The sequence below is a fragment of the Aquila chrysaetos genome, chromosome 26 (genome assembly GCF_900496995.4).
Source record: "Aquila chrysaetos chrysaetos chromosome 26, bAquChr1.4, whole genome shotgun sequence".
NCBI classification, from domain to species: Eukaryota; Metazoa; Chordata; class Aves; order Accipitriformes; family Accipitridae; genus Aquila; species Aquila chrysaetos.
In genome coordinates, this window is record NC_044029.1 from 1,227,083 (window position 1) to 1,253,413 (window position 26,331).

Genomic DNA, 26,331 nt, shown 5'->3' on the forward strand with positions numbered 1-26,331 from the left:
TTGTGGCATTTCCAGAAGATTTTACATGAGGTTTTGAATGGGAGTGGTGAAGAAAAACAACTGGATTAAAAAATCAGTTTTATTATGAACATGAAAGTCATTCAGCTTCATGCCAGAAAGCCAGGGGAGAGACTAGCACACCCTGAAGCAGAGCAGCTCTTTTCATGTGTGGAGCTCTCTCGTGAGGAAAAGCAAATGAGACGGAACCCAGTGGTGACCCTTCCCCCCAACCTAACACATTCCCCTGAAGGTAAAGAAACCTATAAAACAATTTGCGTAGGGCAAACACACGGTAGATTTTTGCTTCAGGCAGTTTCACCAAACCACTTCGGAGAGCTGAGATTTTTATACTGTTGGGGACTTTGGTAGTTAGTTTGAGGGAGGGTCTTTCTTCTTTCTTCCTGGAAATATTCCTAGTTTGGAAGCTTTAGTTTGGCTTCTGCTGTCAAAAAATCAAATAAACCTTTGGACTCCAAAAGTGTTTTATTCTTCAGGACTTGGGTGGCATACTTGGTATGTCAAGAGCCCTGCATGGGCTCTTCTACAGCCTATCGACCAACAACCCCACACTCCCCAAACCCACCATCCAAGTTCCCAAAGCCATGTCCCACAAACAGCATATGGGTCACATCTTCCTCCACCTCACATCCAGTGCTCGTCAGCCCCGCATGCAGGGGACATGTCCAAGGGTTACAAAATAAAGCCTAAAAGGGCAGTCAGAGCCATTAGGGATTTTGCCAATCCTTAGAAACACTGTCTTTTAGCTTAGAGAAATTTCAGCATTGGGGGGGGGGGGGGGGGGAGTTTAACTTTTCTACAGTCCAGGAAAGACTGAATATACATACTAACAACTTCCAGCGAAAGTATCTTAAAGAGCAACAGTTTAAAAATAAATAAATATCTAAAAATAATAGGTATTCTAGGAAAGTTATGCTTCCAAAAGAATACTTGAAAGAATATAAATATACAATTCTAGTAATCCAAACAGCTTTACTTCTCTTCCTAACTTTTCTCAAGCTTTCTAACCAGCACGTAGTCTCTTAAACATGTTTGGTTATTGCTTACACTAATGAAATCCCACACAAATCTCTGGTATTATTCATTATTTATACTGGTAAACTGGAGGTTGGCACCGCGAGATATTTCTGGACACAGACCCGGACAACACTAACCCTGTGCCTTCTGTTTTGGTAATGTCACAGTGTCAAGTCAAACCCAAACACTGCAGACTTGTTGACTTTAGGGTACGAAAGTTTTGCTCCGGTTGGTAATCATAAGATCCACCTACTTGGGAACATGCAGAACAAGCGTGGGTGCAAATACACCTAATCCATATGGCTTTTTTCCCTTAAACCCATTTATCTCTGACTTTTTCCTTTGGACAAAGCTTTAGCAACTGTCAAGGTGGAGTTTCCTATCAATCAGAATTGTTTTCAATAAATAAATCATATTTCTTTCCAAAAGTTCAACTTCCAAGCTGGCAAAGCCTTGAAGCATATTTTGGAGGAAGATGCATGTTTATAACGTGACAGGTAGATTTGGCTCTAGACTTAATTTCACAGATTAGTCAACAATTTAATACTTTATACCTCATAGCCTTTGATAGCGTGCCATGCATCTTTCCCACTTCTATAATTTGCAGGTGCCTGCGGAAGCCTGGAGATGCGAATATTGAAACCAGCCATGCTGAGCTGAGACAGAAGATGTTACGTCTCCCTACACACTCCACAGCAAGGAGTGTCCGAGCTGCTGTGGCTGCTGACCAGCCCAGAGCAGCACTGAATTCTCTGCTGCCTCTTGACCTGGGGACAGGCTCTGCGAGGTGCCCTGGGGCTGGTGACAATGCTCAGCAACCTGTGCACGGGGTCAGGCCACATCTTGGTTTCAAATGAGTTATGAACAGTAAACCGAAATTGTTCTAGGTGAACAAAGTTGGGCTTGACCCCAAACACTGGGTTTCTTTGATTTGTTTATGTACCACTTCGAGCCCCTCTTCACCTTTGGTTTCTGCAGCTTTCTAGCACTAACCAGAATCATTCCAGGTGGAAGTAAGGGCATGAAAGGGGATTCCAAAAGGAAATGTGTGTAAAGTCTATACCACACACTCCTTTCTACAGGAGCACCCTGCATCAAGGCCTGAGGGTAGCTGGATACACAAGATGCAATTTACAGGCTTTTTCTGTCACTAACTCTTCCCCTAACTTTGTTTTTAAGATTAAAACAGCACCTTCTGAATTTTGTTTCCCCAGCTGAGGAAAGATTATAGATTTAATTTTCAAAAAGTGCATCTCACCCTGCCTTCTGAACACCACACCATTTTAAGATGTCTTAACACTGGGAACTGAAATTTGCCAGTGACCTCTAAAAGAAGCCACTTGTACAGCCTACAACAAAAACACTGTAGATCCTTTCAAACTCGTGTGATTGCAAGGTAGTGACTTTTTTCCATAATCCGCATCAGATTCTATGATAAACTCAGCTTCTTCGTGGAAAATTGCACACACACAAAATACTGTAACTGATGAGAAGATAGTATCAAACCAGCAATTTATTGTGTAGTAAACACCCACATCCTGAACTCTCTCTTATCTCTACTATATCAGCTCAGCGCTAATTAACACACTGTAGGAATCCATGGCTATATGGGAGAGAAGCAGCAGGCAGGATAACATACAAGGACATAAGCAACTGAATATGTTTCAGAGCCATTGCATTTTTTGGGAGGATACCCTGGGCTCCAGCCCCCAGGGCAGGGACAGGTCATGCTTTACTTAGTCCTCCTCCTCCCCATATCGTGCCTATAAGCAGCAGCATAGCCATGTTGCAAATTGTACAGTTTGCAGGGGTAGTAGTCCTCGCAGTTCTCCCTCTGATGTTCCCGGGCCGCCTTATGACGCTCCCTGATCCTGCAAAAGTAGGAGAGATGATGGGTAAGTGCTGTCATCTTAAATATCTGTCTATGGCCCCTTCCTGCCCCACAACCCCCCACCAGGATTAAGGGTCCATCACCAGATTCTGTCATCCAGCTACAAGATCTTGGCACACCAACTTCTGTGTTCACCGCACCCAGGGGAGCAATGTGACTACAGCAGGAACATTTTGCCTCCTCAGGTCTGAGGACTAGAACAAGATCTCAAACTGAGCTTCCTTTCTGGCCATCCCACACTGATGCCCTCTCCTTCTGTTGGCATTTCCTTCAGAAAAATTAAGCAGAGCCCTCCCAGCACGTGACATGTCCTCAAACGCAAGGACTCGCTCTGTGCTGTCCAAGTTCTGGCTTCTCACAGGGTTGGGGACTTCACGGGCACCTCACATTGAGAGAGGGACCGAGACTTCTCAGAAGTCACCATGGCTGCCACCCCTGGTACCAGCCTGTGCGTGGCAAGGAGGGACCTCTCCCACTCCCACCCTCGGCGTCCTGAGGCCACAACATACCTCTCCTGAAAGATGGCTCTTAGCCTTGCATCAGGTTGCATGAAGTCATTAGCTCTGCGCCTGTTGATGAAGGGATCTGAGAAGGCAAGGGGTTGTTCAGAGTAGATAGACACTTTTTCAAGGCCAAGTTTCAACAAAAGCTAGCTTCCGCATTTATAACAGCCTCCTCGTCTGCCCTCCCACACACAGTGAAAACCAGGACCTTTTAACATTCCCTGCTGTCCACCCCGCTGGTTCATGCACAGGCTCTCCCTCAGGCTTGCACAGCCTGTACAAAGTGTACATGCTGCTCTAGCTTTGCTGTTACTCAAACCACCCGGGGTAAAGCTACCGTGATTTTGCTGCCGCAGCCCCTCTGCATGAGTGGAGCTTGGCCAAGAGATAGATGCCAAGCTGCGCAGGCCACGGGAGGTCTGGGCATGCTCAGCAGAATTAGCAGAATACTGAAATTATAGGTAAAACCAGGGAGGGCCTCAATAAGTCTATCTGTCTCCAAGGTTAGGCAGTCACTGAGCAGTCTGTGTGGCAGTTTTGGACTGAGGTGCCTGAAGGTCCCTTCTGTCCTTTTTGAGAAACATCACAGTCCTATTGCAGAGTTCAGGAGTCTGTGGATGTCTTTGGCATTGGCTCGCACATGTGCCTTTGTGCTTCTGACTAGCTGCTTGTGAAGTCCCTCTCCCTATGGTCTAATTTCTTTTTAGTTTCAAACCATCTGTTCTCTAACCTCTCCAGGTTATTGCTTCCGTGGTGAGACCCTCCACCCTTTCCTGCTTCTCCTGTGACACTAACTCTCTCTTCCAGACCAAGGATCCCTCCTGCCCACACATCCCACCTGCTTCTTCCAAGTAAGGCTCTCCCTGTCCTTGGGGAAGTACAAATCATGTCACTGGCTTCTGCAGTAACTCTTTCTGTGCTCACAGAGCTTTTTGAGCAATGTCTTTTTTAGTGCCACTTGACCTGTTTTAGGTGAATGCAGCAGGGATCTAAGTTCATGATTCTTTGTTTTCCAGTTCCCATTATACTCTTTGCAAAACAAATTGGTATGCACTTGTGCCCGAACATGTGAAGTTTTTTTTTTTTAACTCTCTTCCTATTCATCCTGCAACTCCATCACCCACTAAATTAAATTTCCCTGGTCTGAGTGGTTCTGCCTATTTACTCTCCACAGTCAAGTACAAGGAAATGGTCTTGGAGATGTCTGTAGCACACTTCAAATTCAAGAAAATAGTAAAGCAGTCTCTTACTGAGATACTCATGGGATTCGATGCTCTCATGGGACTCTGGGGAAAGAAAGAGTAAAACGTGGTAAGACACTGTATTGATGGGATTCACAGACTTTCACACACCACAGATCAATAGAAAATGCACACAGAAAGCAGAGAAGCCAGGTTTTAAGGCACCTGTTTAAAAGGAAGAGAAAGGGATCAGTGGCATGACCTAGCATTTATATGAGGAGTTCAGGGTGTTCAAGAGTTTAGAATGAAGCAACCTGGTATCTTAGCCAGGACTTCAAGGCTTGTGCTTGGTCTTCCAGTGTCTGATTCTCAAGCACAATTCCTCACCTTCATGTTCCTGACACTACAGTGGATATGATACCTCGTACCTTCAAAGCCTGCATGTGTGCTTAGGGAATGGATTAGCACAGTGAGATGTGTTTGACTCTTGCTGTTTCATATAGCATCTTAATTCCCACAGTATGGAACTGTGTGCCTAACAAGAAAAGGGAGCTGATATTCCTAACTCTTACTTGTTAATGGGGAGATTTCTCTTTCTCCTTTTGTAATAAGAACTCTTATTGTAGTCCAGACAACAGTCCAGAAAGAGGAGCAGCCTGAGAGGTGAGCTGGAACAGAGAGGAAGGGGCTGAAGCATCCTGGACCACAAATCACAATGACTGAAGCTGCCAGCTCTAGAGCAGGACTAGGAGGGTCTGATGCAAGGGCAAAAGCAGGCAAGAGATCAAGTTAAGGGGAAAGAAGACACAAAGCCACAAAGCTGAATAAAAAACATCTGAACAGACCCAAAAATGTCTGCAGGTTTGGAGGTATCTCTCTACCAAGTAAAAAAGGTCACCTACCATAGCAAGTAGCAGCCATCACGAAGACAGCCAGGACCATAAGGATGATGAGAGTGCGCATTGTGCCAGTGCAGGGAGGAATCTCTCACTCTGTCTCTCTTGCTGTGTCTCGCTCTCTTCCTACTGAGGGCAGCTGGAGATCCTGGGCCGCCTGCAAAATCAGCAGTGGAATGTTTATTATGAAAACAGAGCCAGGAGGGGGCCCATGAAAGAGCCTGGGGAAGGCAACGGCTGGCTGGTACACACTTTTTACGGAGCCATTACAAAACATCCTCTATTAGCAGATTGAATCAGGTTTCGGGAAAGAGGGGGCATGCCCCTTTCCTCTCCCAATTCAGGGCTGGGGGCCATAATTCACAGGCAAGCATGTCGCTAGCACTCCATGCTCAGAAAAGCTGGCCTGCGCAAGTGGAAGGAATTTCAGGGGCTGCCGGGGGCCCAGACGGAGACGTGCATGCTGATCCCAAATGTAAATGTTTGCCTTTCTAATTTTTCCTCTGATCTGCCCTCTTTGCCCTCACCATCCTCTGTCTGGATACACCCAGCCCAGACTGTTCTGTCAACTTTGCCGACAGACATATGGAGAATGAGGCTTCAAACACTCCCTCCCCACTCGACCCCGCTCCCTCCAGCTGGCCCCCGCTTCAGTCCCAGCCTGCCAGTCATCAGAGGAGGAATCCAACCCTACTGTCCCTTCCCCTCTCCTATTTTACCACTCCAGGAGTGACAAGCAGCAACCTAGAAGAATCCCTTCTGCTGGAGGGACCATGATTTTTGCATTGAGATTACAGCAGCACCCAGAACTCTATCTCTGCAGGTCCTCAGTGTGGTTCTACCCCTACATTCCTCTTCCAGCCCAAGGGACAACATCTTGGGGAAGGCAGAGGTAACCATATCTCCCAGGACTGCTGCCTCTCTGGTCTAGCACTAGCAGTCCTTGCACCAAAGTCAGGTGTTAACAGAAGGCTTTTCAGGTGGGATGAATCTCCCAGGCCAGCAGTCTCTGGGAGCATTACCTCACCTTCTAGCACCCAAAGGGCTTGCCTGGGAACGATGTCATGGACAGCAGCGATGGATAAAAGATGGGGTGTTCCCCTCTTCAGCTCTGCGGTACAGTAGGAGGGAGTAAAAGAAGAAAGGAGTTACAGAGATGGCCATCCCTGCTCAGTGAAAAGCAAAGGGGAGTAGTTTGCGAGAGGCAAGACGGGAGGGAAGGTGGGTACCCATTGCCTACCAGCCATCCCCCATGGCAGTGCTGGGGCTGGGACCATGCACACTGCCTGGGGATGAGCCTAGGGAGCAGCAACCACTGTTATGTCTGATCCAAGCTGTGGTGACCGCCTGTTTTGTCCATATGTACATGCAGGTGTCAGGATTTCTCACTCACAGGGTGCTGTCTGAGTGCACTCTGGGTGCAGACCATTCCCCCAAAGCCACTGTGGTGGTGTCACTCCTGTCACCTGCAGAGGCTGGACTGGGGAACCATGCTGCAGGTGACACAGCCAAGAACTACAGGGACAGCTAGCCAGAGCCTAACACTTCCCCAGTGGGGAGTAAAACTTCAGTGGAACAAGATTACTCTGGGCTTTACAACTTACCCTTCCAATGCAAAATTCATGGGCCTTGCCTGAAACTTGTGGTCTCTGGGAGAGAAACTGAACAGGGCCTTCAACTTCAGACCAAAGAAAAAGAATTGCTTTTCTTCCCCATTATCCCACCCCATGCAGAGAGCAGCCGAGTCCTGCACCATCAATGCCCCCCAGACCATCCACCTCCTGCCTGTTCAGCACTCAGCCTGAGATGAGGAGGAAAACTAGGTTGTGCTAGGGCAAAAGCCAGAAGTATGCTATAGACCCAAGGTCAGAGGAGAACTGAGACTTTTCTGCTTTCCCTCCGTGGCCTGCCACTCTGGTCTCTTTAAAGGATTTCTCTGCTCTGGCATTGTTTGCATTCCTTCAAGCCCACGGTTTTGGAGTTAGTGTTGAATGTGGATTTTATAGGTTTCCTGAATGTCATGTACACTCTGGGAGCCCATGGGAGCTGCCAAGAAAGGGAAGCTTGAGGGAGAGGCTGGAGGAGAAAGCACAGCAGGAAAGCACTGGGGCACAGAGAGGAAGATGCTGGGAGTACTTTGGAATGAAGGTGAGGCTGTGCAGTGGGAAACTCCAACACACTTTCCAGCCAAACCCTCTTTATTTATCTGTCTTCACTCAGTGCAGAGCACTCTGCTCCCTGGAAGACTCTGCTCCCATTTCAGAGGGCTCTCATCCCAGAATGCCTGGAGCATCCCTTGCCACCAACCACAGGAGAAGAGCCACAAACACCACTTTAACCCAAGTGTTTCATTTTTCACCACAGAGGCAATGCATTTTCCAAGGGATGAATGAACATGCCAGCTGCACAGCCCTATACCAACAAAACTCCTTCGGGGAACACTTCTCCTTGCAAAAGTACATCTCCTTTCTACTCCCCCTGCACTCCATACTTCTCCAGCACACCTCTCCCCTCCCCAGCATCAGTGGGCTGCCCCAGAGGTAACACACCACACAGCACAGTGAACCCAATACCCCTGATTTCTAGCAGCATCCACTAGTTAGAAATACAGAAAGAGGAGCTAAGATGAATTGCCTGCAAATGCCAGGGAAATCTCTGCAGTTCCCCAAACAAAGGGGAGATCAGAAAAGCAGTCCTCTGACCTGTCTCCTGCTGGAGAGGAGAATCACAATGTTATGCATGCGTAGCAACCACTCCTAACACTTTGCAGCTGTGAAGCACCAGCAAGGCATTAATAATGAGCAGCTGTCCAGGAAAAGCAAGGTAGTCCCTGCATACTCACTAAGACGTTGCTTCCCCGTCAGCCTGCAGCTCTTGTCTGAGGGGGCAGCTCTCACAGTGTCCTGGACCCAGGGCTGAAGAAGATGGGCCTTTTATTTATTAGCATTGATCAGTGACTCCTCCCATCTTCTGTCTCCCACCCTCGATCCACCCCCAGGCCACCACCTTCTCCGTCAAAAACACCTTCTGCCCACAGCCAGGAAACGAACAGCCTCAAGGAACTGAGCCAAGAGGGACAGGAGGGAGCCAGAGCGGACACCAGGGGCTGGTGGGGGCACAGCCACAGCCAGGCTGCTTTTCTGTGCCCAGGAGCAGTGAGTGGGCAGAGGTCTGAGGACAAGCTCCAGTCTCCCTCCTTGCAGCACGACCCCCCCTCTTCCACCCCCTCCTTCCCTGGCCCTGCTCTAACTAGAGCCGTGCTGCTGGCCAGGGCACCTGTTCTGCCATGGGGAGGAGGAGGACAGGCACCTTCTCCCATCTCCTTTCATGCTGCTTTTGCAACTCTCTGATCCCCCTGCTTAATGGCAGGCTAATGTCAGACTGAAAACTCACATAACAAAGGTGTCTGCTTTTGGAGGCAGTTCTGAAACCTCCAAAAGCGACAAACCCTATGAGGCAAAGAGCTGGTTTACACAAACCCAGGCTCCGGAGATGCCCCCTCACTGCTCACACCAGACCCACAACAGTGCTGGACAACACATCAGACAACCCAGAGACGTGTGCTTGCTGGACTGGGCTACTGGGCTTCTGGCCCTGCCTGCATCCGAGCCAAGAGCACACGTGCACCACGCTGGGATGCTGAACCCGTGTGAGCAGCAACCCACAGCAGCACTTCCTCGCTCAGCAGAGATCCACGCCTGTTGCATGCTCAGCGTGGGTGCTGGCAGGTCCAGTCCTTAAGTAAGGGTAGGCACAGCCTGAGGGACTAAGCTCAGCAGAGGTGAGATGGAGAGGATGAGCAGCTGCAGAATCAGTGGCTCAGGAGGTTAAGAAAGAAAACCCATCACATCTATTCACTAACAAAAGAGCTGGTGAGTATGGCTTGTCTGGTCCAGAAAAAAATCAAGTGTGGCCTGACTTACAGCCTTGGTTGCAAAATGAAAATAACAGCATAACCGTGGAGTTAAAGAACCACCAAACGACTGGGGCAGAGGTGGGATTTGCTGCACTTTTATAGGACACCTTGCCACCTTACAGCATTTTTGGCCTATGTACTTTTGACTGGTTCCCAAAGAAGAGTAAGGGGCTCCTGTCCAAGGGTGGGATCTTTAGCTCCTACAGTGCTCAACAAATTTGGGGAAAGTTCAGACCTACCTGTGACAACAAGGTACCATGTTACTTGTGTCCTTGTACAAGGAGCTCTTGGCCCTGAGAGCCTGAGAATAGCAACCTTGAGCTGTCCTCAAGGTATAGGGCGCATAGTCGTGAGCCGCCTTTGAAAAGCAGGGCAAACAGAAGGACATTTCTTGCCCTTTTCTACCACCCTTCAGGGACAGCTGAATATTGAGCCCTGTGACATGCTGAACCCTGAAAGAAATCAGGACCCAGATCTAGTCACCCTCATCTACCTAGATATTGGAAAAGCTTTGGCCCCAGTGCCACCTGGCAAGTTTTCAGTTTGGTTGGAGAAAATGGGCATTAAAGCCATAACTGTGAGATGGTAAGGATCCAGAAAAATGGGGTGGAAGCTTGAGCAATGGAAAGGAGAAATGTTGAGAAATTACTAATTGAATTTCCCTTGGGACTAGTTTTACTGAATACTTCCATTAATGACTGCTTAAAAAGGGAATACTTGTTGAGGAAGTTTGTCGATAACACAAAGCAAGAAAGCAACATCAGTGGAAAGGAGGCCTGAGAGCTCATATGGGAGGAAGAGGATGACCTTGAAAGTTGGAGTAACGGAAACAGGGTAATATGCAATAGTGCAAAGGCAAGGACTTCCATGAGGATTAGCAGTAAGAATCCTGCTGTAAATTAAGAGTTCATAAACTGGAAGTAAATGGGGAACAAAAGGAACAACTATGGACCAATAATCATAAAGGTCACCACAGAATACTGATTCTGAGATGTCTACTGAGAATGTGCCGGCAGAGATGGGCACCTGTTAGTGCCACTGGATAAGATATCCGTGAGATCTCAGCAAGAGTCCTCTGTATGGCCCAGGTCACCCATGTTCATGGAAGAAGAATTCCTGTAGGAAGTGGTGTAGATGAGGACTAACAAGGCAAGGCGATCTGCAGTTACCCCCAAAATGACAGACCTTTTCACCATAGCCTGTGGGATTCACCAAGTCTCTCCTTCCCTGTGCTGTCCACAAGGCTTTTCCAGCAGGACAATGGACTAGCAATTAGATTTTGTTTCCAGTACTCTTCCAGGGCCTGTTTCAGAGCCCACAGCTCTCCTGTTTAGGAGAAGTCCCATTTCCAGCCTCTGTGTCTTTAGGGCCATAATCCATATCCATGTATCCCTCACCGAGTGCCCAACTCATGCCAGGAAGGCTTCAGCAGAGTCTCTGAGCACTACAGCAAGGGAATAAACACTATCAGCTCTGCGACAGAGCAGGGTTTCCAAACCCAGGTTGCCCAGAGTATCAAGTAACTGGGCTCACCAATCTGGACAGCCCTTTCCAAGCTTGCTCCTGTGTTTCAGGATGCAAGTTAGTCAACCACCACGTGGACTATGGCTTAGGAAGCAATTTCTCAACTTGATAAACAAGTGCTTTTTGGAACAACTAGTTCTACAGCACATGAGAAAACAAGACTTTATTTTTACTTTTTCATTTAGTCCTAAGTAATACCTAGGAACTGATCCAAGAAACAAGTATAATTGAGCCACTAAGTAACAGTGTCTGAGTATCCACAATATAATTAAAGTCAACAACCTCATGGAATAAATCGTGCTGAAAACTAGCATACTGACACTAAGCTTTAGAAAGGGAGATGTTTTTTAAACACAGGAGCTAGTCAAAAGACTATGAAATAAAAATAAACAGAACACATTTCAGACATTTAAAGGTCTTGATATACATATCTGAATGTGTGTTAGCTCTGGCAGCAAACTCACTCAGCTACCCAAAATTAACCCTAAAACTAGTTCAAAAGCTAGTTCAACCTGGGAAAAACAGATTTAAACACTTCAAAACTAGATTTTTAAAGTTCCAAAGATTAAAAGAAAGGGGGAGCACATAAATAGGAGAAATCTAGTTTCACAGCCATCAAACAATTTTTTTTCAAAATAACTGAAATGATTCATTTCCATTTCAGTGGTGGGGTGGGGAGAAAAGAGTAATTTCATAACAAAGAAATGGGGTTTTTTTCCCCCAAAATACTTAAACACATATCTTTGAAATCTGTTTCCACATTTCCCCTGAGAAGAATTTTGCCCCCAGCATTACCGCTTTGTGCAAAAATAAAAGTTTCTAGTGCAAAAATATGTATTGGTTCTAACTGAAACTTCTTCTAACAAAGTGAATCTATGTGTAGTCTTAGGAGTGTTATAGAAACCACCGTCTGAAGCTTACAGATAATGTCAGTCTCCTGTGGTGGAGGAAGGTTCCCATGCCAGCTTACAGCTATTTTCTTTCATGCTTCCTCCAGCGTTTTGGGCCAGGGTGCATTTTAGAAACTCCTCTTTCCATCCTGCACAATGACTTCCAGTGACTTTCTCCTGCCCACAGATGCAGCACGTTCAACCTGAGGGGTGTCACTGGACTCTGGGACAACTGGTTGCTCAGTATCCCAGTGCCAAGGAGCAGGACTGAAATTAAACACCATGAAAATGCCCAGATCCTTCCTCCCTGACCAAAGCCAGAGAGTGAGAGGATAATTCTTCTTCCACCTGCAGTGTCCTACAGAATTTGGGCCTGCCTCCACATTAGCCATGACCATAAGGAAAGGTTTCCAGCTGGTGAGCTGTGGGGTTTGGTTGGCTGGTTGGCTGATTGATTGGTTGGTAAATTAGGGGGGGTTTAGCCACTGTATTCTGTTGGTAGTGGCAAATGTTTAACCTACTGAAATTCAGAGATTAGTGGCCAGACACAACCTCACAGCTATGGTCTATGGAGTTGTGATCCTCGAAATTATTCCTTGTAATCCATCAGACTTCAAAATGAAGCCCAGTGTCCTGGAAAAATCACAGTCTGGGTATAAATACAGGAGCATTTGGGGTCAGCAGTACAGCTAAATGGGAACTCATTGCTCTCCATTTCTGCTTGCTGCAAAAAGTGAGCCTGGCTCAAGCCTTCGACTCCAATACTCAGCAGTCTCTATGGGATATCACTGAGTTACTTTAAAGACTGACTCTCTCTGTTTGGCCAGGACTTCCCAGAACAGCTGTGTTTGGCTGAAACAATGAAAAAAGATTACTGGTAACGGGAAGTTCTTGAGCACAGAAGACTAAAATTTCACAGAAGCCAGACCAAGTTTATTTAATTCACTGAATAAAGCAACCAAAGCATTCAGGGCTACAGGCTAACTCTGTCGCTTCCTTTGGCTTCACCCCCACCCACCCACACATGTCCACATACACTGATCAGCCTATTTCTACTGCTATCTGGAAAGGAAGGAAGAGAGAGGATAATGTTAATATTATTTGGATGTTGAAAAAATTGGCAGAGGCTCCTGTGTAGGGATTAAATAATACATACAAGTAAGTAGAATTGCTTGTACTTCAAGTATCCTATGAAAAACTGAGCAAGCAAAAAGTTTGAACTCTGACTATAAAAACAGTGTGCGCTTCTGGGTTACACTCTTATGGGAAAGGGGAGCAGAAATCTCTCTTCCTTTTCCACCCCCACCGCCCTCACTTCACCACATGAGCACAAAAATGTCCTGCCTGATTCATTCTTTGGGATCAGATGAGACTTACCCGCTTTATTTCCTGTCCAGACATGCAGAGTGATAAGAAGGCAGCTGTGGTTTCACTCTTCTCATCCATCTGGTAAATAAAAAAATAACAATAATGCTTCTTTTTTCAACAACAAACTTAGATAGCATCTTAGATCCAAAATCTGCCAGTCCTTGTGAAGCCAAGATTGGACTGAAACATTTCTGTTCTGTCTTGAATGCAGGAGGCCACTGAAATATTTACAAGCATCCCTGTAGTGTTATATACGTTCCTTTGTTCTATCACAAGTTCAGCATCTATAGTATCATAAATTTTGTCTTTAGTAAGTAAATAACTTTTTCTGTGGCACACCAAGCCCCTGGTCTTGCCCTCTCTTGTCAATATCTGATAGAGTTCAAAGGAAGCCTAGGGGTTGGGGGGAAATGCACGATAGCCAGCTAATGGTGAAATGCTGTTTATGGCAAGAAGAAAGACATTCTTATTCCTTGAAGCACAAAATCTGATTACTCTTATCTTCCTGTGCATAACTACAAATCATATTAATGTTCCTAACATCATATGCTAGCCAAGTCATTTGGCATGATTACCTTCCTTCATAATGGATTTCACACACTAATTATATGCTCTTTGGATACATATTTATTGTTTATTTGTATTAAATTTGACAAGTGATTATTTTTATCACGAAATTTTGTGTTCTCATAAAGCAGGAAAGAATTTTAAAAGGAGAAGGAAAGATAAATTAGAACAATTTTTATTGTTTTTCAATTAGCTTTTCCTTCTTCCTAAAATGGCACTGGACTCCAGAAGTCCCCACTTTACCAGGGATGTCTTTGTCATTAGTGGTCATAATTTCCTTTAAATTATAAAAGAAACAATAAGAATAGTATAAATGGAGAACAAAGAAGAGGTCTGGATGTGGAAGCACTGGGAAGAAAGGCATAAGAAGGGCTACAAGAACAGCATATATTGATGGCACCTAGATTAGCAGATCATTAAGATGTAAGCATATCGACACATGGATCCTCTGGACACCCAGACTGGGAAAAACAAAGCACAGTTTAAAACAAGATATGTCCTGAAACAAGGGACGGAGTACACCTAAGACTTAATAAAAGGAAAAATTCAAAACACTAGAGATGATGGTGCTAAGATAAAGAACAGGATTGAGCCATAAGATACCTAGATGAGGAGACAAAACACGATGAGACCTAATGATACTCAGAAGTGGGAAAAGGTGGAGAGACAAAAGACGACAGTCACTGCCAGCTCCTGAAGGATGTGAAAGATGCATCTAAAATGAGTATATGGAGGTCAAACTAAGAGAAACCCAGCAGACATGATGAGGACTCCAGAGCCCATGCCTTGACTCTTCTATGTGATTGCAAGAAAACCAAATAGTATGAACAACTGCATCTTGGTGCTTGTGAATATGTGGTTATGAGAGTCTTAGTCTGAGTGAGTGAAATCAGTGTGGCTTAAAATAAAGTAACCTTCCCTTTCTGTAGTGTCTCATATTGACCTCTGTTACTCCAATATTGCAACAGTGTTTACTACAAAATGAAGTATCAAAAGGTAACATGAAGACTTTTTATGATGTCCTCAGTATGGAAAAGTCTTCATCCAAACCCATCTCACATCATTCTGCAGCTTTGGCATTGGCCTGTGTGGTAAGAAGCTTCTTTCAGAGCTCTTTCCACTTTGGCTCATGCTCCTTTTAGCCAGACACTGGGAGGAAACCCTGGACAGATGCACAAGAAAAAGAGCAAGGCACCAGTGCTGTAGGCATGAGGTGACATTCTTGGATTCAACATCCTCCCTCACTTGGCTTGGTCAATATTGGTTGGGGTCTCCTGTGCTGAAACTATCTGCCCTTTTTTCTCTCCATACCTGATAAAGGATGGCGTTTTAAGACTCAATACAGGTGCCAAAAATCACATAAAATCACACTTATGACTTATAACATATATCAGTCCTAGAAGTTGCATACAGCTTTTTCCATAGCAGGACCCTTCTTTAAAGACTCTTGCCAACAAAGACACTTTTGTCCTTCCTGGGCTTTAACTGATGTTTTTTCCCCTCTGTTCTACTAACAGGATCCGCTTACAATACTTCCTGGCACCAACTGGGCTTATTATTTGGGATTTCTCTTCTCTCTGTCTCCCACCTACAGCCATGCCTGCACTGGAAAATGTTGCTGTACATTTATCAGCAAAATACACTGCATGAGTCACATATTGGATACACAAGCATTTATAACTCTGCTGGCTGGCTAAGCTTAAGATTAATGAGGACATTGTTTAATACCATACATTTTCCTAAAGCAGACATTGTATGAGAATCTCTGCTGTGCATATGTTATTTACCAAACATCTGTACACATCTGTAGAACAAGCCTTCCCCCATGTTACTTGGCCAACCATCTGCCTGTCACTTCAGCTCTCTGAGGTAGGTGTCTGTCTTGATTATCATTTCACCAGTGAACCTGCTGGAGAACCTAATAAATAAAATACCAATGCTACCCAATAAATAAAACATACTCACCAGCTCCCAGAAAGACCCTTGTCTATTTTGAGACCTGAGTGTACAGCTAACTCCAGTAAGCACTGCAGTCAGGACAGTCATTTCATTACAGTCCCCCAGAGACCTCATTAAGTGTAAGGTCCCCTTTGTGCCAAGTGCTGTACAAACCCCAGAAGGCAGAGACATGTGGGTACGTGCCTGTCCTCGCCCCTCCATAGGAGAAGAGGCCTGTCTGGCAGGAGCACCTTCCTCAGCCAAGGACCCCCTTATCACTGCCTGCCCTTCCCAAGCCTGGGGCTTGGTGATGACAGATGATACACAGGCATCCCAAAGGCTCAGACATCAAGTTCACCCTCTTTTTCAGCCCCTGGAGCTCTTCTGCATTATCTGATATCTCTGGCCCCCTCTGCGCTATTGCTCTAATGATAATCTCTTGCTGACCCCCAGCAACTATTGCAGGCACTGGGCTGCTAAACAGAAATCTGCTGTCATTATACCCTAGCTGGGGAGATCTTGAGATAGTAAGAACATAAGAAAATAATTTATCCCCCCGTTTACACTTCCAGAGAGGGGCACCACCAGTAACACAGCAGTGGGAGTTGTTATGAGGAGCTCTGTACAGCCACTGAAAAGAGAGATCTGCAAGGCTGGAGTCACACCTGAGAGCTTGGCTTTAGCTCCTTCCCTCTTGCCTGAAAGCAAGCACCCGAGATTGCTTTGGTCAGGTTTCTGCCTCCTCCGTGCAACACTCAGCGCTGAGGCACAAAGCTGACTTTAAGCTGCTCCTGAGGAAAAGGCTCCTCCTGGCTTGCTGCTGAGGCTGTTTTCTGCCCATCCCTGCCTGCCTGGTGGCTGCTGTCCTTCGTTCCTGCAGTCTGCTGGATCGTGTGAACTCCCTGAAAAGCTGCTGGGCACCAGAAGCGTTTATTCTGCGCTGCTATCCTGCAGCTGCTCCTGCGCTGACATGAAACCCCACCACCCGAGCTGATGTCCAGCAGTTGCAGTGGAGAAAAGTGGCTCAGGAGACAAGGGAAAAGGGCACAGGGACTTTCTTGGCAGCCACCAGGTTGGGATGACCACCGTAAGCGAACCCACACGTATATGTCTGAACTCCACTTGAATTCAGCAGGCTTTGATTTTGTTGGGAAATAAAGTTGCTAAATAGGAATGAAGTAACAAAATATCCTTGTGGGCCTGAACAGGTAGAAGAAGACATGGATTCCAGTTAACTAGCTAGATCAAAATCCCCATATTAAGGTCTCCCAGGTATCAGAGGGAAAGGAGCTGCAAGCAGGATGCTGAGGGCTGCACGCAGCAGCAGGACCATTCCCCAGGGAAGAAGGACAGACCCAACAGTGACCTTGTGTTTACAGGAAATACAGAACAAGGTGAATGTCCAGATCAGCAGCTCTGAGCAAGGCAAGGATGCTAACGCCAGCCACAGGGACCAGCTCGCCCACCACAGCCTGCAGAAGAGACAGGCCCATGACCTGCCTTCAGCTGCAGGACGTGATGGGGTCTGTCCCACCTGTCACATCGCCGGTCCCCTGCGACCCCCCTCACCGCTCATTCAAGCACCCCAGCTTCTCCCACAATAGCTGCATGTCTGTGTATCCTCCTGAGCATGTATGTCTTCCACCTGATCTGCCTTGCTGTCCAGAACATGAATCAAAAGGCAGAGGGACACCCAGGGTGTACCCCCAGCCCTTTTCTGTCTTCAGGGTTGCTGCTGATGATGGTGAAGTTGAGCCTACGACTGGTGCTGGCTCCAGGACTGGGGTCCCAGTGCTGCAGGGAGCCGCAGCGTAACACCAGAACAGCAGCCCCAGGCAGGAGAGGGGTCGGGCTCCTCACTCTGCACTGCCACCACGCTCCAGCCATTGGGCTGAACAGCAGCAGCTATAAAACAGTCCACAGCCAGCCTCAGCTCCCCCCATCCCGATCTGCTTCCTCTCCTCCCCATTCTTGCCCCACTTGGCCAGTGGGACACACTATGGCACCAGTCCCGTCCGCTTCTCCAGGCTGTCTGTCCCCTCCACCACAGAAATGGCACTGCCATCTCCCACCTGCTCCAGGCCCCGTTCGGCCCTGGGGAAGATCCTGCAGGAGGGTGCCACGGCCAGGGGAGAGTCATGGAGAGGGGCTCCAGCTGCTGGGGCGAGAGGCAGGGGTAGCACGCACAACCAAGCCCAAATGACAGAGCAAAGCAGTTGCCAATAGCAGCTGCATAACCAACGAGGAAGCTGTGGTGGGTTGACCCTGCCTGGATGCCCCAGGTGCCCACCAAAGCTGCTCTATCGCTCCCCTCCTTGGCTGGACAGGGGAGAGAAATTATCACGAAAGGCTTGTGGGTCAAAATAAGGACAGGGGGAGATCACTCACCAATTGCCATCATGGGCAAAACAGACTCGACTTGGGGAAAATTAACTTATTACCAATCAATTCAGAGTAGGATAGTGAGAAATAAAACCAGATCTTAAAAACCCTTCCCCCCACCCCTCCCTCCTTCCCAGCTCAACTCCACTCCCTGTTTTCTCTATCTCCTTCCCTCCAGGAGAGGCAGGACAGCCTGCCTCACCATGCTCTTCCTCATGGACTGCAGGGGAATCTGTGCTCGGTGCCCGGAGCACCTCCTCCCCCTCCTTCTGCACTGGCCTGGGTGTCTGCAGAGTTGGTTCTCCCACATGTTCTCACTCATCTCTCCGGCTCCAGTTTCTGTTCCACAGCAACTTTTTTCCCCTTCTTAACTATGTTATCCCAGAGGCACTACCACCGTTGCTGATGGGCTCGGCCTTGGCCAGTGGCGGGTCCGTCTCGGAGCCGGCTGGCGCTGGCTCTGTTGGACATAGGGGAAGCTTCCAGCAGCTTCTCACAGAAGCCACCCCTGGGGCCCCCCTGCTACCAAAACCCAATCCAGAAACAAACTGCCATGCAAACCCAATACAGAAGCAAACTGGGGTCTTGATACCCTGGTGTCTCCACTCTCCATTTGGGAGTGTTTTGGGGCAGATGACCTTGCCAATCCTCTCAGCCCCCTCCTTGCTGTTAGTGGGAGCCTTTGCTGCTTTTGTCAGTGACCTTGGGGAAGAGGCCTCCCTGGGAATTTGCTAAGTGGTGGTGAGGCTTGGGAGAAGCAGAGGAGGAGGGTGCTTGTCTGGAAATGGAGCCCCCTCCCACACATGCCACCCACCCGTGGCACGTCTGTTTGTCACAGAGAAATTTGCAGAGACAGGTTTAATACATTAAACATAAACAAACCAGCGCCAAGCCTTTGGCTGCTCGTCACGGCTAGAAATAGAAGCCAACCACTTCAGGGGCTTTGGGTTTGCATGCTCGATGGATTCCCAGCACAAGGACAGATGTTCAGCTAACCCCAGCCCAAATCAAAGTAAACACTCCTGCCTGGATTTTCAAGAAGACAGCACAGAGCTGAGTCGGAGAACATCAGTGCCATTCAAGGCAATGGGCAAGGAACAAGGAGCAGCTCCCAAGCAGCTCGTCTTGGGGAGTTGAGGGTCCCAGCAAGGACATGAGGGCATGATATGAGCAGGACCACAGTACCCCTGGCATAATAAAGCTAACGATGTAGCTCTTGGGACTTGCTTCCCCTGCGCAACACGTAGTCTTACAAAAACAGTAGCACCATAATACCTTAGAGACCACTGCCCTGTCAGGTGTGTCTGAGGGTTTGGAAGGGGAGACAGGACAAGCAGACACACAAACCACCTCATTTCCATAAGAACAGCCACAGAAATAATCCTGTCCTATCATGTGAAATGCTGGTAAAGCAGTTTCTCAAGTTCTAAATATCCTGGACACAGCTATCTTTATTATTAAAAGAAAGAAGGTTTTATTGTCCTAGGTCACGGAGCCAGACCTGCCAAGAAGGACTCCACTGAAATAGCAGTTGCAGGACTCAGAGACCAAACAGAAACCTTCAGATGAACAGGGCCCCCAGGGCAAGGCAGCTAATCCATTCCCTCGTGTTGCTAAAGTCTTGCTTCATCACCACTGTGATGGAGGGTGCCTCGTGGGTTCTCTCTGTTCTCCCTTTGCAGGGATATTTGTTCTTTTTAAAAGGGAGTGCCTGGGGCACGTGCAATGTGGCAGGCACCTTCCCTTGGGAGCAGCAGGGTTATGCTTGGGACAGAGCTGCCTCCAGAGCATGGCGTGGGCAAAAAAAGAAATAAAATCACAGCAAGGGTCAAAGGGCCTGTCATTCGCACAAAGACAGGGAGCCAGTGGGGAGGAGGAGGGTGCACTCCTATCCTGCAGTCTGAGAGGGGCCATGTGGGGTGGTTTGTATGCTTGAAGGTCTCCACGCTGGTGGACAGACAGAAAGGCAGAAAGAAGAGACCCAGGTTTGGGATGCTGACGACAACCCTAATGGGACAATTCTTAGGTCACCCTACTCCTGCCTGCTTCTCTGTGGGTGGACTGCATCTTTCCAGAGTGGTTTGCATCTCTGTGCAGTGGCGGTGAGTTATCAGGTCACAGGAGAGACACCAAAGACATGCTGTTTCCATGCTAGGGAACTGCAAGACAGAAGTAGTTGGAAGACCCATTAACTGTGGCAGCATCCAGCCTCCTGGATGACAGAATGGATCTGTGGAAACAAGACTGACGACCCCTTTGATATAAGCATTGCTACCTCGGTTACAGCATCAGAAACAGCCTTTCACTTGAACAATCCCCTCCTTTCTGCCACTGTCTTGCCAAGACTAAAATGTACCAAGCAGGGGCTCATTCACATTTTCCTCTCACCTGCTATAGATATTTTTTTAATATGCAAAGGCATCTTATTAATATCTTCTTAACAAAGTATTTTCTTTACTGCCAGAACCTCAACAGGGGAGAAAGCCTGAAAACATTGCTACAAGATGGGGTCTGAAATCCAGGATGTCCAGTGATCCGAGAGAGCACTGCAACTGCATTGGAAAAGCCACGTAGCAAGGGAGCACATTCCCCATTGCCCCCCACAAGTAAAAGGCAGTTGCTCCAGGAGGAAAGCTCTCACTGGCAAGGAGTCAGAAATGGAGAGAAAACAGTGATCCAGACCTGTTCAGCCTCAGCTGTGCCAAACTAGAGCAACCAAACAAGGCCGCCTTTCATTCATGGCAAAAGACTGCCATTTTGACTTAAGAAAATAGCCCTTGGGACTCACAGGGAGATGGAGGATGAAGAGAAAGCATGGCCATGTGGCTAAGGCTCAAGAGATCTGGATGCAGGAGATCTGGGTTCTCTCTCCAGCTCTGCTCACAGGCTTCCTCAACAATCTGGGGTAAGTTACTGTCTGTCTCTTCTGTTTCTCAGCCAAAGAACAGAAATAATTGGCCAAGAAAAATAAAGTCTTGTTTACAATGGGAAGTCATGAAATAGCCTAGGGTCAACACCCACATTGAATTCTAAAATGCCAAAGAATACTCAGAGTACATCAGATTTATACTGAAAGTACCACAGTACCAGTTGTAAAATAAATACCAGTTAAATACCAGTTGTATTTTAAAACACAATCTTTTGGGCTGTCCTGGTTTCAGCTGTGATAGAGTTGATTTTCTTTCTAGCAGCTGATATAGTGTTATGCTTTGGGTTCAGTCTGAGAAGAATGTTGATAGCACACTGATGTTTTCAGTTGTTGCTGAGTAGTGTTTAGACTAAGTCAAGGATTTTTCAGCTTCTCATGCCCAGCCAGCAAGAAGGCTGGAGGGGCACAAGAAGTTGGGAGGGGACACAGCCAGGACAGCTGACCCAAACTGGCCAAAGGGGTATTCCATACCATGTGGTGTCATGCCCAGTGTATAAACTGGAGGGAGTTGGCCTGGGGGGGTGGATAGCTGCTCGGGGACTAACTGGGCGTCGGTTGGCAAGTGATGAGCAATTGCATCATGCATCACTTGTTTTGTATATTCCAATGCTTTTATTATTATTGTAATTTTATTGTTGTTATTATTATCACTGTTAGTTTCTTCCTCTCTGTTCTATTAAGCTGCTCTTATCTCAACCCACAAGTTTTACTTTTTTGTCCCTGATTCTCTCCCCCATCCCACTGGGTGGGGGGAAGTAAGCGAGCGGCTGCATGGTGCTGTTACTGGCTGGGCTTAAACCACAACATGGGCATACAGCCTTGTATTATTCAGTGGATAAGAAAACAAATGAATAGTTTTTCTTGAGGTGTTTTTTCTATTGATTCCAGTGATTAATAGCAACAAAAGAAAAAACAGGAGAACTGCAAGATCCCACCCTGCTCTCCTGATAGCTGATTTGCAGACCCAAGAACTTGGCATTTCTCTGAAGTTGCCCACACAGATCAAGGAACCAGAAGTGGACTGTACCAATGCTAACCATGTCTTCTGGTACCTATGGAAGTAATGACGTGCTATCTCAGTCCTGTCCAAGAAAGTTACAGATTGCAATACTATCAACGCCTCAGCTGCTAGATAAAAGGCAAGAAATAATGCTGGTGATATAGGCATTACACAAACTAGGTGACATGGGTGGCATAGAGTTGCACAAAGCCCCAAACAAGATGATGAAATGTGGACTCTGGCCTAGGAAGAGAGGGAGGTGGGTGACAGGAAGGGTATATAATACCCATAACACAGGGATAGGGAGAAACTTGGAGTGCACACACAGCCCATGAGTTTAGGCTGGAAAGTGGATGGGTCTGGCTTTTCACCCTGCACATGGACAGGATGGGGGGGGCTCCAGGGTCTGCTGTGATGCACAGGGGATTCAAAGGCTTGAGCCCTGGTGAGTGCATGGGGAGGAGGACACAGTGCTGGTTGCAGCCGTGATACAGAAGGCAACTGCACAGCTGCCATATGTGGAGGCCTGGGGCAGGCAGGGAGACAGTTATCTATGGGCCTTTCCTCTAACCTGGAGAAATGTGCTGCTTTGCAGCTCATTGGACTAGCCTGGCTGCCTGTATTTGTAGGTATATTAGTAGAGAAGTGAGAAGTTCAAAGGGGAGAACAAGTACTTTCTTCTTCAGTGTGCATCTTGTGGCTTTGCAGGTTTTTCCACCGAGAATATTCCTCTGAAGTTTCCTTAGTGACTGAGCCAAAATGGGTCAAAGAGGTACTTGATTCACAGCCCCAGAAAAAACACTGCTATGTTCTCCACTCCATCATTATCAGTTCCCTGTGGTACCCACACAGCACCTTCCCTCACTGACCCTTGCCTGTCCCTGGCCACATCACCCCCTGGGCAAGTCCTTTCCTCCTCTCAGACCAGCCTCTGGCTCTTCCCTGCCCTCCTCTTTCACGATCCTGCAAACCACTTCCCCGGTCACATCCTTCAGACAATATTTCCCCCTCCTGTGTCAACTGCCCACCCCTTCGCCAGCCTGTGGGCTGCTGTTAGTGGTAGTGAGGGGAAGCCATCCTGTGCAGAGGTGCAGAGTGACTCAGCCCTGCAGTCTGTCTACCTGCAAGAGAGGGTTTGCTTCTACTATTGCTGCCCAGATTTATTGATTCCTCTTCCTTCCAGATTAACAGAGGTGTCAGACAGCCGTGCCTTTCGTCCTTTTATTATAAGGAGGAACATCAGTTCCTACTATGTCTTATGCTAAATCTTCACTATACCCTCCCCCTCCTGGGAACTCCAGCGCAGCTCAGTGCTGAACTTCTGTGCGTGGGATGGGATCTGACCCGAGCACCATAAAGTTCACCCTGTGACAGCTATTCTGGTATATACCAGAGAGAATTTTTAAATTTTTATTCAAAGTTGGCAGGGCCCTGGTGCTTAGCACGGTCCCTAGAAGAAAGGCAGGAGGTTCAGTCAGGACTTCAGCTGGAGAACAAGCCAGGCAGCCTCGCTGCGCTGGTGGCTGTCCTGCTCCTCCGCACGCATAAGGCACCGGGGCTGCGAGCCCTGGGAGGTGTCTCTTCCCTTCGTGCTGGCAGTCAGAGGCCTCTCAGCATCTTCCAGGTACCCCTGAGAGCAGGAACAATCCTGACCAGACAGACTCACATGCAGAGGCCAGGGGCTGGCTCCTCTTCTCCGGTGCGAATGCCGTTCTGGTCCTTCTCCTGCTGGGAAGACTCCCTGTGGCTTGGCCAGACCCAGCGCTCTGTGTGCAGGGGACTGGAGCGACAAAGCTGAGGCGCAGAGATGTCCGTACTGAAAGTCTTGGTTCAACCTGCAGCAGATAAGGGCTAGTTCAGAGGTCTAATTCCCTTGCATCCATTCCATCCTTGCATTCAGACTTTGGTTTGGGCCCACACTACACAAAAGGGAAGAAACAAATTCTGTGCTCAAGGACAGAAGTGAGCAGAGATGGCAAATGCAACAGTTGATACACCACACATACCATGTTGAACTCCCCCTTCCTCAAACAGCCTTGCCCAATCTGATACTCAGTATAATTTACACAAAGGTGGCACCGCATCAGCTGCTAGAAAAGAGGGAACAAAAGCAGCAGAGAGCTGAGCCTTGCCCTGTAGAGCTCAGGACAGAAGAGCAGCAACTCTCGGCACCAACTCATCCCTCAGGTCTCTTGCTGCCCGGTGGCATTCCTATCCCAGAGTCAGACTCCTGAGGGATGTGTGTACCCAGGAGAGTTGCTGATGAAAGCTGAACACTGCATGGGGAAACACCCTGCCAACTGGTAGGAAATGCTGAGGAAAGGGCTGTAACATAAAACCCTGCATCCCCAGGGCACTTGCAAGTACCAAAGGGAAGTGCCCAAGAGAGCTGAATGGTGCCATTAGGACCTGGCAGTTGGTTTCTGTCCCGGTAGGGTATGCGGGGAGCACTCCTGGACCCCAGCCCTCACCTCTGAGGAACATTTACTTATTTTATGCCACACATAGCGGTTTGGCGGGGGGGGGGGAACACAAAAATGTTAGTCCCCTTGCTGAACCTCCAGGTCTTTGTAATATTCTGCTTCTGGAGGTGTTCAAATCCTTTCTCACCAAGGATGAATGCATCTTCCATGGTGCAACCCAATTCCATGTTCCCTGGGGTAAAGAACAGCAGCTCTTGCACGCCTCTGCAGCCTCGCTTTGCTGTCAGGCAGGCTCAGCTGCTATCTTAGCTATTTTGAATGTCCCTTGAGTTCAGGCACTGCTGCAGAGCAGGGGCTCTCACACAACAGTATCTATCTCCACAATACTGAGGGGAAAGGGAAGCCCCTCATCCTGCCTTCTGTCAGCTCGCATCCGGCACCTCCTCCCCTTGAAAACAAGCCCAGCCTCCCTGGCCAGCTCAAAATGTTTGGGCCAAGTACATCACAAATTCAAGTCAGAGATAACACAACGGGGGACAAAACCCAAACTAAAGCAACGAACAAGAGATTGCCTCTCCACGAGATTCTGCCTGTGATTTCTACCTCGGATGCTCCATCACAGTGACTAAGCCTACCAAAGCTGCATTGCAGAAGCCTTTGAGCACACGGATTAATTAAGGCAGATCCCCTGGTTCCACAGCCAGCGCTGTCTGTGCCCAGGGCATCCTCAGTGCAGCACTCTGGGGCTGTCCATGCTGTGCAAGCCCTGGAGAGAACTGCAGAGAAGCTGGAGGAGGAGGAGGAGGCTTTTCCTGTGGCTGCATTGCGGCTCCCAAGGTTGTTGGTTAGGTGCAGAGTTCTAGAAGGTGCAGAGGGAATTAAACTCCCCAGTGTACATAATGAAGCTCCTGAAAAGCTGTCCCTATAATTAGCTGTGTACACAGCGAACACAGCCACCGGGGAACATTGCTTTTGCTCGCAGGCTTGTTTGCAGAACCAGAGCTTCATTCATGTCCTGTTTTGTTTCCCCCCAGCACTGAGGAAGAGTCACGTCGCTGTGCCCAATTCCTGCAGCTGTTGTGTCCGCACAGGGCCAAGGCACAAACCTCAGACACCCATGCAGCAGGCCAGTTCCCCCCACACTGTTTTGTCTGGACCACAGAGGTGTGTGACACTGGAAATGTCTACGACGCCAAAGCTCCTCGCAGGTCTTCCCACTCTACCTTACTGCAGAGAAAGCAGTACAACCCTTCCTAGGGAGGAATGAGCTATAGCCATAAAAAGCAGCAATTTTCCCACTGAGGGAAAGCAAGCGGGGCTCTTGCTAGGAGATACAGCCCTGCATGTTCCAGGACTGGTGTAAAACCAGGAGTTCAAAACCATTACACACCACTGACATGGGGATGTTGGAAGGCAGGTGTGAGTGCTCTGCCAGGGCTCTGGGCCAAGTGTGAGGCAAGCCATCTCTGATCCTCAGAGCTGTAGTGTGTGACAGAGTCTGGGATGAGACCCCGTGGCTCCCCAGTGTTTCAGAGGGGCTGAGCCCTGTGCTCACACCTTCACACAGCCATAGGGTCAGAGACAACTGATCCTCCCACCACCATGCCCCTCGCACAGGGCACACACAGGCCTGGCAAGCCTCATGCATTGCACAGAGAACTCCAACACCAAAGACGAGGCTTCATTCCTGCTCTTCCAGTCCAGCACTGCAACCTCTGCCCACACGCAGGGGCTGAACCAGCAGCCAAAAGCAGTGAGACACTCTGACACCTTAGACCCTTCCTCCCTCATTGGGGCTCAGCCTCCTGCTCCCAGCATCTTTCCTGTACTTCTACAGCCCTTCTTCAATGCACAAAAGCCACAAGAGCATCCAGCAGGATTCAGGCAT

At 48.0% G+C, this 26,331-nt stretch overlaps 1 protein-coding gene across 2 annotated transcripts; it reads right to left on the reverse strand.

Annotated features, from left to right (window-relative positions):
- Positions 1–2,530: 2,530 nt before the first annotated feature.
- On the reverse strand, positions 2,531–8,463 carry LOC115336258 (matrix Gla protein). Of its 2 annotated transcripts, XM_030002948.2 has the most exons (6): positions 8,349–8,393; positions 6,534–6,617; positions 5,513–5,663; positions 4,680–4,715; positions 3,436–3,511; positions 2,531–2,906 (listed from the first exon to the last, which is right to left on the reverse strand). In XM_030002948.2, the coding sequence occupies exons 3-6, from the start codon at positions 5,571–5,573 to the stop codon at positions 2,768–2,770; spliced, it is 312 nt and encodes a 103-aa protein (XP_029858808.1). In that variant the 5' UTR covers positions 5,574–5,663; positions 6,534–6,617; positions 8,349–8,393; the 3' UTR covers positions 2,531–2,767. The 2 variants fall into 2 exon arrangements, with proteins under 2 accessions (XP_029858808.1, XP_029858807.1); XM_030002947.1 differs by lacking the exon at positions 6,534–6,617 and having other exon boundaries at positions 8,349–8,463.
- Positions 8,464–26,331: the final 17,868 nt, after the last annotated feature.